This window comes from Trachinotus anak, unplaced genomic scaffold (genome assembly GCF_046630095.1).
Source record: "Trachinotus anak isolate AG129_WGS33_773 ecotype Australia unplaced genomic scaffold, CSIRO_AGI_Tana_v1 ptg000023l, whole genome shotgun sequence".
NCBI classification, from domain to species: domain Eukaryota; kingdom Metazoa; phylum Chordata; class Actinopteri; order Carangiformes; family Carangidae; genus Trachinotus; species Trachinotus anak.
The window spans coordinates 9,926,826-9,940,556 of record NW_027273874.1 but is presented as its reverse complement, the minus strand read 5'-3'; the positions used below and the strand labels follow the sequence as shown (position 1 = coordinate 9,940,556).

Genomic DNA, 13,731 nt, shown 5'->3' with positions numbered 1-13,731 from the left:
AGATTTCAGGTAAACACTCAGAGAAACCAAATCCTGTAAGGTTGGATGGTGGGTCCAGGTGGGCGGGGCTTGGGGCGTGGCTGAGGGCGGTGACTGCTTTGTTGTGACATCACAAAGTTCCAGAAGTCCTGACGGCTGGTTTTAAGGCTCAGTTTCTGAATACAGGCTGTGTGCATTTCTCTGTGGACTGAGGCTTTGATACTTTCACAGTATTAATATAGAACCTAGACCTGCTTTATAATCACAAACACATGGACATCTACCTTTAGACTGTGTGGAGCTTTAATGTATTTGTGTATAACTCTAACTCCTCCTGTCGCCAACCTTAAGTGGAGAGCGCTGTATAAAAATAATGTACAACAAAGTAGTAAAACACAGTTGTAATAATATAAAGTATGCCTTCATTTGAGAGGTTAGAACATTAATAAAAATGTAATGTAATACAAATATTTTCTCCATGTATTTAGATCCAATATGTAGCTCTATTAAACATTATGTTACTGTGAAGTGTTGAGGTCGATGGTTTCCTGTGTCAACATCTGGTTTCTAAACAAACCACTCAAGATTACAAGAACAAGACAAGAAGAAGACAAGAAGAAGACAATATTGTTTAAAAAAAAGAATCAGTAAAAACAAATAAAAACATGCAGCGAGAGAGGACAGACCAGAGGCTGCTTCCTGTGGGATCTTCATACAAAGATATTTCCGATCTACGTGACGGAAACTTATCAGAATATTTTAACAAATACACAAATATGTCAACAAAGATTCTTCACTGAAAAACATCAAACGTCTGCACTTCATAAAAAACTAAGATTTACAACCACACACACACAGATCTCATGAAAGAACCCAAAACAACTTTATGTTCCCTGCTCCGTGGGTGCTCTCATCTCTGTTGGTTCCTCCTGAAGATTTAAATGTTTTCATTTATTAAAGTTACTATACTATGTAAAGTTTTTAACTACGCTTTGTCAACAGGAAACCGCCCAGATACTTGGTCAGAAGCCATAATTTCCATGCTACATAAGGAGGGCAAAGATCCGACTTCGTGTGAGGGATATAGACCTGTCAGCTTGCTCTGTAATGATTTAAAACTACTAACAAGCATACTAGCACAGAGAATGCAACAACATATAACTAAATTAATCAAGCCAGATCAAACAGGGTTTATCCCGGGGAGACAGGGGGCTAACAATATCAGGAGAACATTAAATCTTATATCATGTGCTAAAAACAACCGCCAACCTACCATGCTGCTTAGCATAGATGCACAAAAGGCGTTTGACCATGTGAAATGGAACTTCTTATATCAAACATTGGAGGTTTTTGGGTTTCATTCAACATTTATAGACTGGGTAAAAATTATTTACAAAAATCCCAAATCACAGATAAGAGTCAATGGTTGTTGTTCAGACTTTTTCTACCTCAAAAGAGGAGTCAGGCAAGGAGACTGACTGAGTCCGCTTCTGTTTGCAGCAAGTATTGAACCACTAGCAGAGTCAATAAGACAAAATAAGAGCATAAAAGGAATAAAAGATGTAGGGGGCATAGAACACAAAACATTGTTATTTGCGGATGATTTATTAACATATGTAACGGAGCCCTCCACGTCTATACCAGCTCTACTAGATAAAGAATATGGTGAAATATCAGGGTATTTGACAAATGAAGCCAAATCAATAGCTATGATGGGGTTTAGATACTTGGGTATAGTTATCACTCCTAGTACAGCACAGCTATTTGAAGCTAACTATGGGAAACTGATAACTGAGATAAAGGATGATTTGGCTAGATGGGAGATTTTACCATTGACTCTGGTGGGAAGAGCAGAAGCAGTAAGAATGAATATACTACCAAGATTGTTGCTGTCCCAGTCGTTGCCTACTGTGATTTCCGGAGCTTTTCTAAAAAAAATTTGATAAAATTATATCGAAATTCTTGTGGCAAAATAAAAAAGCAAGAATTAAATATAAGACGCTTCTCAGCAAAAAAGAAAAGGGAGGGTTGAACTTACCTAATTTAAGAAATTATTATTGGGCAGCACAACTCAGAGCCTTAATTATGTGGATCACTAAAGAGAAAGATTCAGTGTGGGTGGAGATGGAGCAAAACGCATGTCAAAATTCGCTTTTAGAATCACTCCCATTTTTAAACGAAAAGGCTCGGAAGAGGCTCAGGATGGGTAACGAATGGATTAAGGGAACAATGAAAATCTGGTCAGCAGTGCGAAAGAAGCTGAAACTGTCAAATTCTGTAGGCAGGGCTACTAGAATAGCAAAGAACCCAGACTTTGTACCATCTACCATAGACTCAGGATTTAACAGATGGGCTGACAAGGGACTAATATATATCGATCAAATGTTTCAGGGACAAACAATGAAATCATTCACACAATTTCAAAAAGAATTTAACTTACCAGCTTATGACTTTTACAAATTCTTACAGTTAAGAGATTACCTACAGAAACATCAGGAATGGGAAAACATCTGTAAGGCACCATCCAAACTAGAGGAAGTGATATGGTTGTTCTCAGAGGACAAGTCAAAAAAAGGGATTATATCAAAAATCTATAAGGCACTACAACACGAATGCAATGATAACAACTTGGATATCAAAGAAAAATGGGAACTGGAAGCGAATATCATAATATCAGAAGAAGAGTGGGAGGAAACATTTAAAGAGGGACATAAACTAACTAATAGTCCAACATGGAGGGAATTTGATTGGAAAGTTAAAATGCGCTACTTTTACACTCCGTTCATCACATCGAAATACAGCAATACAACTGACTCATGTTGGAGGGAGTGTGGAGCAGTGGGTGACTCCACTCATATATTCTGGGATTGCCCAAAAATACAGGATTTTTGGAAGAATGTTCAAAAGGAAATTAAACAGATTATGGGCATTAACTTCCCTCTGGAACCAGCACTTTACATTTTGGGTATAATTCCTGACAGTTGAAACCACAGCCTCCAAACATAATGCAATGGAGAGACAGGGTAAAAAATGTGTTTATCATGGAAAAAATCACAGCAAGACTACAGTTGAAAATGGATATATTTGATAAAAGATGGTCATTATTAATACAGGCAATGCCGGGACTATAGTCACTTCTAATTTATATTTTTATTTTTAATTATTTTTATTTATTTATTTACTTATTTTTTGTATTATAGGAGGGAATGTTCTTTCTCTTTCTTTTTAGTATTGTTGTTGCTCTCACTTGTAAAGTACTCATATTAATGTGCAATGCTCGTGAGGGCATTTGGAATGAATGAATGAATGAATGAGTCATTGTGAAAAAAAAAAAAAAAAAAGAGAAAGGACTCTTAAAGCACTTCAAACAAATATAACTGCATATAATATACATCCCCTCGGTGTTTATTGAGTTTGTGTTTGTATGTATGTATGTATGTATATGTAAAAAATCAGTTAAAAAAAAAAAAAAAGTTATAATCTGTAACTGTTCCACATTTAAAGACTAAAAACAACCAGAACTCTGTTCCAAATGTTGTTGAGTTGTGATCTCACATCATCACAAATGTTTCCATCAGTTCTCAAACAGAGAAATCTGTGATTTTAATCGTGGTAATGCTCTGTTTCATTGGTCACCTGTCAATGATGTCATATCCTCTGTGCTCATGCGTCAGTGTTGTGTTTGTCTGACAGAATCTCATATTGACCTTTTAACCAGTATTTAACTATTTTCAGTGGCGGATTAATCCACATTTGGTGCTGTAGTGAGTATTTGAGACTGAAAACCACAGTGTGTGTGTTCGTGATGATGAAGGAACGTGTCACTGAATGTGACAGTGAAGCTCACTGATGTGTGTTTAGTGGTTTTTGGAAACAATGGAGCTCAGAGGTTCAGAAGTTCAGATACATCAGGAACATCACAATTGTTTGACGGATCATTGTTGGTTTGACACTGACAGACTGACAGTTTGTCCTGAAGAGTGCGCTGTTTCTCTACAGGAAACTGAGACAAACTGGAGCTCGACATCAGTCTGTAGCATCAGTCTCAATTCATGTACCTCCATACTCACACCTGGATCCTAATCAACAACACCTGGACCCTCAACAACACCTGGTTGTCCTGAACGACTCTTGGACCCTCCTGAATCACCGCTGTCTGCAGAGATGCTGGTGATTTAATTCTCGTGCTTCCTACATTTTTTTCCAACACTGAGAGGAATGTAATGAATATTTTCACTGATATGAAGGATTAAACTGCCGCCACAGTCTGATGATCCTTCATGCTGAGCTTTACAGCGAGGCGAAGCGTACGGATTCAGGGAACGACTGAACTTCCAGGTGTCTCAGGTGGTGTTCCTCCTCCTCATCAGGACCAGTCCGGACCTGAAGGACCCCACCCTGCTGGACAAAAGAGATGAATGAGCGTCCCTCATCTTGTCTCTGAATGTCCTGGTGGAGTAGTAGTACAGCAGGGGGTTGACCACGCTGTTTGATGCCGCCAGACAGAGCGTCACCACCACTGCCCTCTGCAGCGCCATTACAACGTCACAGTCCCAGCCGCCACAGACGGCATGCAGGTGCAGCGATCGTATCACGTGATAGGGCAGGAAGCAGAGCAGGAACGTTGCCGTTACCATGGCAACTAGGTGCACTGAGCGCTGTCTGTTGCGATGGCGAACGATGCTGGACGGGCTGCTGCTGTTGAGGCCAGAGCGGGCCGTCAGGTGTTGGACAATTCTGCTGTAGCAAGCGATGATTGTGAAGAAAGGAAATAGGAAGCCCACAGCAACCCCCACATAGTTTAAGATCAGGATACGCCCCCAGGAGGAGAAGTTAGACGGCTCGAAGCAACGAGGTAACCCCGCCCTGAGAGAGAAGAAGTAACAGATAAGCAAATACAGGAAGCACAGCCTTCATATCAAAAGTAACATTTCATTATTCCCTTCGTCAGTCATCACTGCAAGTCATCTTTGAGTCTAGGTCTATGTTGTCTCACCTGTTTGTCACCCCATTGGACAGGAAAGGAACAGAGGACACGCCCACAAACAGCCAGACTCCCAGGCAGACGAATAAGCTTCGAGTGGGCGTGGCCAGAGAGCGGTGACGTAGGGGCTGGGCCACGGCAAGCCAACGGAGTATGCTCAGTAGAGTGAGGAAGAGGATGCTGAAGGAGGAAGAGCATCAGAGTGTGTGTTCTTGTATTACTCACATTGTGGGGACTCAACATCATTTTGAGGACTGACCTGCATTTGTTTACATACATTATGGGGACTCAACTTCCTCAAAAGGGACAAAAGGTTACCCACCTTTCAGGGCTGATAGAAATGTGACTGTGTGTGTGTGTGTGTGTGTGTGTGTGTGTGTGTTACCTGGTGTACAGATTGACATAGAAGCCGTAGACGCACAACCGACACAGCCAATCAGGAAAGTCCCACACTCCATCCCTGAAGTAATACACCAATCGCAGTGGCAGGGTGAGGGAGAAGCTGCCATCTGATATTGCGAGGTTCATCATGACCACGCAGGAGGGGGAGTTTCTGGAAGGGACACATGAAGAAGAAAGTGCAGCCATGTTGATTTCACGTTTGAACGGTGAACAGACAGAGTGGTTTGCTACAGTCATGAAACACGTGGAAGGTGTGTTGAGCTGCAGTTCCTCTCATGTTCACTAGATGTTGCTGTGATCAAATTGACTCCATGAAGGGGGTGAGGAAACCCCAAACCTCCCTCAGCAAATACAAAATAGTACACGTCTCAGCGCCTCACAGAAGCTTTGAAATACATAAAAAGTATTTCAGTAGAATTTATCCCATTTACACCTGGTAAAAGGACAACGCATATTAATGTCAGGTGTGAATGCATCAGCTGGACCACATCTGGAGGTGGTCCATAGAGAGAGGATGTAATTGTTGGACAGTTGTAAGAGGAAGGGCTGAGATGGATTTAAATGAAATACGTTACAACTGGAAACAACTTGGCCTTAAACTTAAGTCTGTGGTTCAGCTCAAAGTTTGTGAACTTTCTCTTTCATTTCAGTGTGTAGATCATTGTTCATCAGGTTTTTATTAACTACTGCGAGAGTCAAGTTGAGGGCACGCCTGTACACACACACACACACACACACACAGTATACCAGCTACAAGTCCTATCCCAGTGTTGATCATGTTATAACAGGGTGTTTGCATAGAACACAAGTAAGCTTTGTATACAGTGAGGTAAGCAAATGAACCGAAGGTCCCACAGTAGGCAACAGACGGCAGTTTAAAGGAGCTATTTGTAAGTAGCAATGTACGGTGGCCCTGACGGCTCAACACGCTGCAACTTAAGAAAACACATGCAAATACATCTTCATTGATGCAATGCAAATACTCACAACACAACGGACGTGTTCCCAGACTAATGAGTGAACACCTGTTAATGCTAACATGGGTTATGTAGCAATGGGTTATGTTGCTATTGCTACATAACCATTGTTAGCATTAACAGCAGTTTACTTAGCAGGCTTGCCAAGAGCTTCAGCCATTGTGACATTTACAATAAATGAAGTTATAGTACTTCCTCGGAGTACTTCTTCAGAGCAGACTCGGTATCAGAAAGGGATGAGACAGTCTGGGCTGAACCAGGGCTAGCTGGTTAGCATGCTAAGTGATAAAATTAGAAACAAAACAAGAGGGTTGCTTTTCACTGCTGGAGACAGCTCTGACCGAGTGAAGAACACAGAAGCTTGACTGGTAAGTAAATAGCTAATAATGCGAATGCTACGAATAGATTCTTTAATAATACAATGGCAAAGTTGTCTTAAAAAAATGTTGTGCATATATTAATTTTTAAAAAACTTTTTTTTAAGGATTAAAATGTTACACCTCCTATCAGTCTTGTTAAAGTCAAATTGATTTGCTGTTCAGATATAACAGTCCAGTAGAGCAGTAGACCCTCATTCATTTTTAGAATATGATGTTTATATTAACAAAAATATGTGGAAACCATATCTATCTATATTATTTTTAGAAAATAATATTGTTCCAACCAGGTGGCATCAGTCTAGGGAGAACCCTTCCTGCTGTCAACATGTTATGTAAGACTCTCTGTAAAGAAATTCTTTTCCCAGTTTGGTAAGGATGAATCTGACTGGTCTGTGCAGGGCCCTGAACTCAACACCGTTCCACACATCTGGGATGAACTGGAGTATCACCGGTAAGTCACATCTTATCTCCTTGGATCTCACTTTACAAATGCTCTGCTGTCTGGATCTGGTGGATAAACCTCACACAGTATGGATGCAATGTTTGTGTGTCCATATGTTTTGGCAATGAAGTGAATGTCTACAGCACTGATCAGTCCAACTCTCGCCTCCTCGTTGTCTCTGTGTTTGTTGTTGAAGGTTGAAAATTGATAAGTCAAGGAGAGACCTCACTGAGATACAGATACGTGTTTGCATGTTCTGACCTGCGGCTGATCTGCAGGAAGAAAACTGCCAGCGCTCCAATGTTGCAGAGAAATGCCACAGGAAACACCAGCAGGTAGGTGAAGGTGTAGATGCGGTACTTGAACGCATCATCCCCATGGAAACATTCCAAGGGCAACTCCAAGGTCACTGAGGTGTTGTTCCCGATGACGATGGGAGTGGTTAGCAGGCGATCTGCAAAATACACATACATACAATATTTACACTGAATATTTTTAAACAAATAATTCATTGAGTCGAACAAATAAACATAAAGACATAACGCAAACATTCGTCTGTAGGGAAGGTTGGAGTTTAACATGTCGTGCATCCGGAGCATATGTGGGGTCATTTTTCATTCCCTCTCCAGGAACCTTTCAATGACCTGTTTTTCTGTTAACTGGCTCATCCTCCTCTAATGTAAATCTTGTATTTTAAAGTAGATTATCAGCTTTGAAAATGGACTTTTGCGTGAACAGGCCTATTTGGAAGCAGAACAAATAAAAGCCATGAAAGAAAGCTCATCAATGTGCTGCTGTAATACACAGGTGGTGCTGTCATCTCCTTTCAGCCCTGTTTCTTTAGTCTTTGTTTACCTTTGTCCCCATTAAAAGGAAGCTGAATTAAACATCAGCAGTTCCTGTTTGTAATATACCCATGAATATACAGACAACTACCACTGTAGTTACAGTGACACTGAGGAAAACTTAAAATGTGATGATTCCCAAGCAAGGTCTGCATTACATTTATTCTCTAAATTCAAATATACTTAAGTACAGTTCTTGAGTGAGTAACATTCTGTGCTTAGGTCTGATGGATGTGTATGTTTATGTATGTATGCTGTCATGGTAACCATTAAAGTAAACAATAAACAAGCTGTAACTTTTATGTGATCACACACGACAGACCAAGATCACATGACCAGGAAACTGATGCCTGCGTGTGGTATGTAAACCAGACCAAACCAGTCGGCTCGTTTTAAACAAAGCTGCATTCATGGCGTAAACACCAGCCGTTCACCTGAGAAACTGCCCTATTGTTCCTGGACTGTAAAATTTGAATAAAGTGTCTTGGCTGTTTAACTGCCTGCTTACCTAATGGGATGTAAATTACTGTCTATGATGTACTCTGTGTATTCTAACATAATATCTTATGTAACAAACTGTAATTACTTTAAATCATTTTTTCCTTTAATTCCTGTCCCCAACAGGACAGAAACTGACTGCAGTGAACAGTAAAAATAGAAAATATTAATGAGTCATTGGTGCTCTCCTGCCCACCCTCCAGGAGACGAATTCTTCAAGAACCAGGAAACAGGCCTCACACCCTAGACACAACCTTTTCAACTCCTCCCCCTCCTGCAGGTGCTGCAGTACTCTGCATACCAAAAGTACCAGCAGCAGCTTCTTTCCTCATGTCATTACTCTCATAGAGGACTGACCAGTATGATGTGTTGTTCCACAGCTATGCCCGTTTCGTCTTTAATCTGCTTGTTTATTGTGTGTTGCCCGTGAATAATGAGCATATTGTCTGTATTGTTTGATCTTATCATTTAAACAGCTGTTTCGTACGTATTTGGTGATGGAGGAACTAATCTTGGGATTCCGCTGAACTATTGTAGCTGAAGCTGGTTGCACAAGTTCAAATTGAGCCGAGTTGTGATGGAAGTGTTTATTTAGTGGATAAAAGATAAAACATGTTGCACCACACAAAGTAGCTCTTGTGTAGCAGTTAGTTGTTCTCGTTATTCACACCCAGTACTTAGTCAATGTAACTGTGGCGTAGCTACATGAAGTACCAGACAAAGCTAATATTAGCTTGTTAATATATGACCCACATTTAGAATAAGGAGTAAATACAGTGTCATGGTTCTTGATTAGAATGCTAACAGTAGGTAACAAGATGCTAACAACATGCCTGTCAGATGCTAATTCTACATGTGGAACGATGCAGGCCAGACTCGGTCCAGGAAACCGGGGTGTAAACTGGCCCAGAGGTTTCATTGCGCTGTCAGAAACCCTCGCTCTCAGGGGCCCAAAGGGTAAAAGGGCCCCTGGATCAGAGCCTCTGTTTGAAGTGACTCATAACGTTTCTGATAACAACATGAATCAAACAAAGAGACACAAAACAGCCACAAAGAGACAAAAATGATCACAAGCAGCATCACAGTGAGAAGAACATGATCCCTCACTGGCTTCCCACCACAAATATGGACGACCCAGCCTGACTTGACAGCAGAAAGTGAGTACTCATATTAATGAGTACTCATACTAATGAGTACTGAGTACGCACATGTTGACGGGTGTTGCAGTTGGTGTGAGCCCATCACACGGTGGTCTCTAGGTGATGGTGGTCTCCATGTTTTGTAATTTGATTTAAACCTATTGTGTTTTGTTTTGTGAAATGTATTTGAATCTTCTCAGTTTACATTTGTCTTTGTCTTAGTTAATCAAACATTCTTTAATCTCTCCTCTCTTATAGCTCCTTATTATGGCAGGTACTAAAATAACTTGATGTCTTTTTAACTTTCTTTAGCGGCCCTACCTTTCCCCTGCACAGCTGGTTTTATCTTGTGTGTTTAACTCATACAAAAACCAGAGAGTAGAAACAACAAGTTGTGCTTTTCAAACCAGGTTATGTATCAACCAATTTCTTGGCTGGGATTAGCAACTTCCTTGAGTCTCACCTGGTTGCCTGGCAACTGCACAAAACCAGGAGTCCAGGACATGACGGATTTGTATGGATTTAACAAATCAGGTGCTGGCAGGTGGATTTTGTTTCCTCCAGCCAGAGTCAGCCGAGCTGTTTCACCTTCTTGATGCTAAGCTAATCAGCTGCTGGACGAACATGAGAGTGGTATTTATCAGATGCAAATGAGTTTTCCCTCCAAACAGGACATGAGGAGAAGACCACATGATCATCCTCTGGATTTTGACTGTGAACAATATTTGTGTGAAACTCCCACATTAATTTTTCTTGACATATACAAACACTGAAGTGCAGCGCGGCCTGACTACTGTGACCTTTGACCTCCCCACTGATTTGCGTCCATGATGTTGCTGATCTTGGAGGATAGTTTACTCTAATGTCTGACCTCGGCGACCGACGGCGAAGGGAAAAACCAAGCACAGTGAGCTGAGCAGCTTTCATCAGTAACAACCAGACGCTAGAAAACCGAAAGATGAAAGCCAATAAATCATCACTGTTTAACACATCACTGTTTTCAGCTTCGGCCCTTTTGTCTCTTTTCTGTTGTTTTGTCATTTTTCTCTTGGTTTAAATCTGTAGTCAGTTTTGTCTCTTTGTAGTTTTGTGTCTCTTTGTGGTCCTGATGATTTCCCTGACTTTTCAGACTTTCCAGATCATCCAAAGGGTTTTTAAAGGTTTTATTTAACCTAAGATGTAGAAGCATTTTCTCAGCCCAAAGAGGATTTTTTATTATTAGATTTTTTTTTTCCTTCAGTTCTTCTCTGTTTCATTCAGGAAACTTAATCCTTATCTGAAGAAGTCACCAAATTATGAGACACATGGTTTCCACTGAGCCTGAAAGGTTTAGCTTTGACACAACTGCTGGTGCATCAGCAAACAGTCTGCATGACTGTGTTTATTTATCACCAGAAACCACAGGATTTCTGAACCTGAACTCTGATCACCATGTACGGGCTTGAAGTTTAAGATGTAATTTAAGACTTTTCCAGGATCTTAATCTGAGTCCTTAAACCCTCAACTCCTCAGCTCAGCCTGTTAGTCTGTATTTTAAAGTTGTCACTCACCGTTCATCCTGTCACAGCTTCACCTCTCCAGCAGCCGCGCGTCCGTCCCTCTGTGTGTTCCCCTCCGTCTCTTTTATTTCTGTCCAACGCTGGAGCTCAGTCTCCAAATCCTCCTGTGAGAGTGTTTGTGGGTGTGTTTGATGCCTGGCAGGAATTCCACGGAAGTAGGCGGACACACACACACACACACTTCACTGGGCAGAAAGCCAACATACATGCAACGACTGCTCTCACTTCACGAGCTCTAACATTGATCTGAGCAGACAACTTACTCACACACATTTTCCTCAACATCAAGTTTCCTGAAAACCTTTTCAGCCGTCTTTGGCCTTGAGTTAACAACATACTGTCGAGAAGCAAAAAGAAACACACAACACTAAAGCTGGAGATAACATCACTTAAAATCCAACTGAAATTTAAGTTCACTTTACTCAGAAAAGATTCATAGATCAGCTGATGGACTGAAAATGAATCCATTTTTAAAATAGTTGCTGGTTCCAGCTTCTCAAATGTGAGGATCAGCTGATTCTCACACTGGAGTGAACTGGATCTCCAACAAGATCAAAGAGACATAACCGTGGCCTCGATCTGTTTTCTGTTGTTTCACGGACTAAACAAAAATGATCAGCAGATTTATTGATAGGGAAAATAATCACTAGATGCAGCCCTAAAGATTATTTATTGAACCTTGTTCAGGAAGAAGAAACAATCACAAACACACAAAGATAACACAACGACACAATGCAACAAACTAAAAAGAAAGAAAACAGTCACAGGAGTGATAAAAACATCAGGTGATGTAAAACTCTGCAGGGGCTCCTCCAGATAGAAACATCAGAAACTGGCTTACTGCAGAAGAATGTGGTTCCCAAGCTGTTTTCAAATGAAAACATTAAAGATGTTTAAAACTCCTGTCATTGTTTTTTTTTTTTCTTGTGTTGAGGCCTGTGACTGTGACTGAGGTCTGCAGCTGGGACATAAGTCCACACTGTGGTTGATTAGCTGCACAAATACTATGAATGAGGAACAGCAAAGGCTGCTGTAGAGTTAAAATGCAGAATTTAACAGCACAGCAGCAGCAAACAAAGACACGTCAGTGACACGTGTCCATGTTTCATCACTGGAAGTCGAAGCTGTTTTCTTCTGGAAAAGGTTCATGTGTGATGTGTCAGGGAAGGATACGTCGAGACTAATAAGACCCAATCAGGGAGCGATCGTGGGCATCTACATCATCGAGGATCAGATCCTCTCTTCTGATTGACTCTGGTCTTGAAGCAAAAAGTCTGTCAGCTCAACATGGGGACCTCAGGCTGTGCACAGGTTTGTAAGGACACAGTAATTCCAAGATGTAGTGTGGGGCCATGAAGTGTTTTGAATGCAGTGAGTAAGATCTTAAAATCAATGCTGTAACAAACTGGTAGTCAGTGCAGAAAGCATTTCAGAGGAGAGTAATATGATCTCTTTCCTTACTTTCTGTTGGTAATCCTGCTGCTGCATTTTTTACAATTTAAAGTCTGTGGATTATTTTTGATTTATGAGGCTGTTACATTAACATAAACATGAAGTAATGATTCTGTTTCAGTGTCTCTAAAGCTCAGATTTGAAACAGAACTGATTTAAAGGTCCCGTATGTTACACTGTGTTTTATCTGAAGTGTTGATCTCCATCAGAAGATATATCTGTGGCTTTAAGAACCAAAAACCATCTCAGTGTAGTTTTACATCTCCTCTCTCAGGCTTCTCTCTGGAGCTCTGGTGACAACAGGTCTTCTGAGGGATCCAATAAAAAAATATAGCAGATTTCAGGTAAACACTCAGAGAAACCAAATCCTGTAAGGTTGGATGGTGGGTCCAGGTGGGCGGGGCTTGGGGCATGGCTGAGAGTGGTGACTGCTTTGTTGTGACATCACAAAGTTCCAGAAGTCCTGACGGCTGGTTTTAAGGCTCAGTTTCTGAATACAGGCTGTGTGCATTTCTCTGTGGACTGAGGCTTTGATACTTTCACAGTATTAATATAGAACCTAGACCTGCTTTATAATCACAAACACATGGACATCTGCCTTTAGACTGGAGAGAGCTTTAAATAATTTTGTTCCAAAGTCGATAGTGGAAGTGACTGACGTGAATCAACCCTGGGAAGTTTTGATCACTGAATGTGTATGTGCATGTCTGTTAACCACTAGGCCAGTGAAGCTGGTTTCATGAGTGGAGTGGAGAGGTGTACCGGGGCGCAGCTATTATTCTGTTTGAGACACAGGTGGAGTTTGCAGTGCAGGTAGACGTCACCGTTTCGCTGCACCTTCACCGTCTGGTCAGCAGGGTTTGTGCAGCTGCTCACAAACAGGAAAACACACTTGTTTCAAGGATCCATACGTCCAATCAAAAAGCAGTCGGAACAGCAGCAAGCTGTAGGTGTCTCACCTGTTCATGATCAGGTCGTAGCTCAGACTCCCATTGGGCAACTGCTGGTTGGTTGCCCAGCAGGAGTCAGTCACCACGTTGACCAAGCCGCCTTCCAGTCCGTCAGTATCCAGCT

At 41.2% G+C, this 13,731-nt stretch overlaps 1 protein-coding gene and 1 long non-coding RNA gene across 2 annotated transcripts; one reads left to right on the top strand and one right to left on the bottom strand.

The window, feature by feature from the left end:
• Nucleotides 1-595: 595 nt before the first annotated feature.
• Nucleotides 596-11,518, bottom strand: LOC139606855 (cysteinyl leukotriene receptor 2-like). The gene is made up of 5 exons (XM_071459246.1): nucleotides 11,197-11,518; nucleotides 7,426-7,618; nucleotides 5,349-5,516; nucleotides 4,976-5,143; nucleotides 596-4,845 (listed from the first exon to the last, which is right to left on the bottom strand). Exons 1-5 carry the CDS (start codon nucleotides 11,201-11,203, stop codon nucleotides 4,323-4,325), a joined length of 1,059 nt encoding a protein of 352 aa, XP_071315347.1. The 5' UTR covers nucleotides 11,204-11,518; the 3' UTR covers nucleotides 596-4,322.
• Nucleotides 5,524-10,871, top strand: LOC139606874 (uncharacterized). Its single transcript, XR_011684709.1, has 3 exons — nucleotides 5,524-7,173; nucleotides 7,361-7,499; nucleotides 8,634-10,871. It is a non-coding gene; the product is annotated as an uncharacterized lncRNA (long non-coding RNA).
• Nucleotides 11,519-13,731: the final 2,213 nt, after the last annotated feature.

Bases quoted from the DNA above. Each gene is read 5' to 3' on its own strand.
- LOC139606855 (XM_071459246.1), bottom strand. The intron at 5,517-7,425 runs GTCAGAACATGC...TGTCCCTTCCAG, and splicing joins TTCCTGCAGATCAGCCGCAG to AAACTCCCCCTCCTGCGTGG. The intron at 5,144-5,348 runs GTAACACACACA...TTCCTCCTTCAG, and splicing joins TATGTCAATCTGTACACCAG to CATCCTCTTCCTCACTCTAC.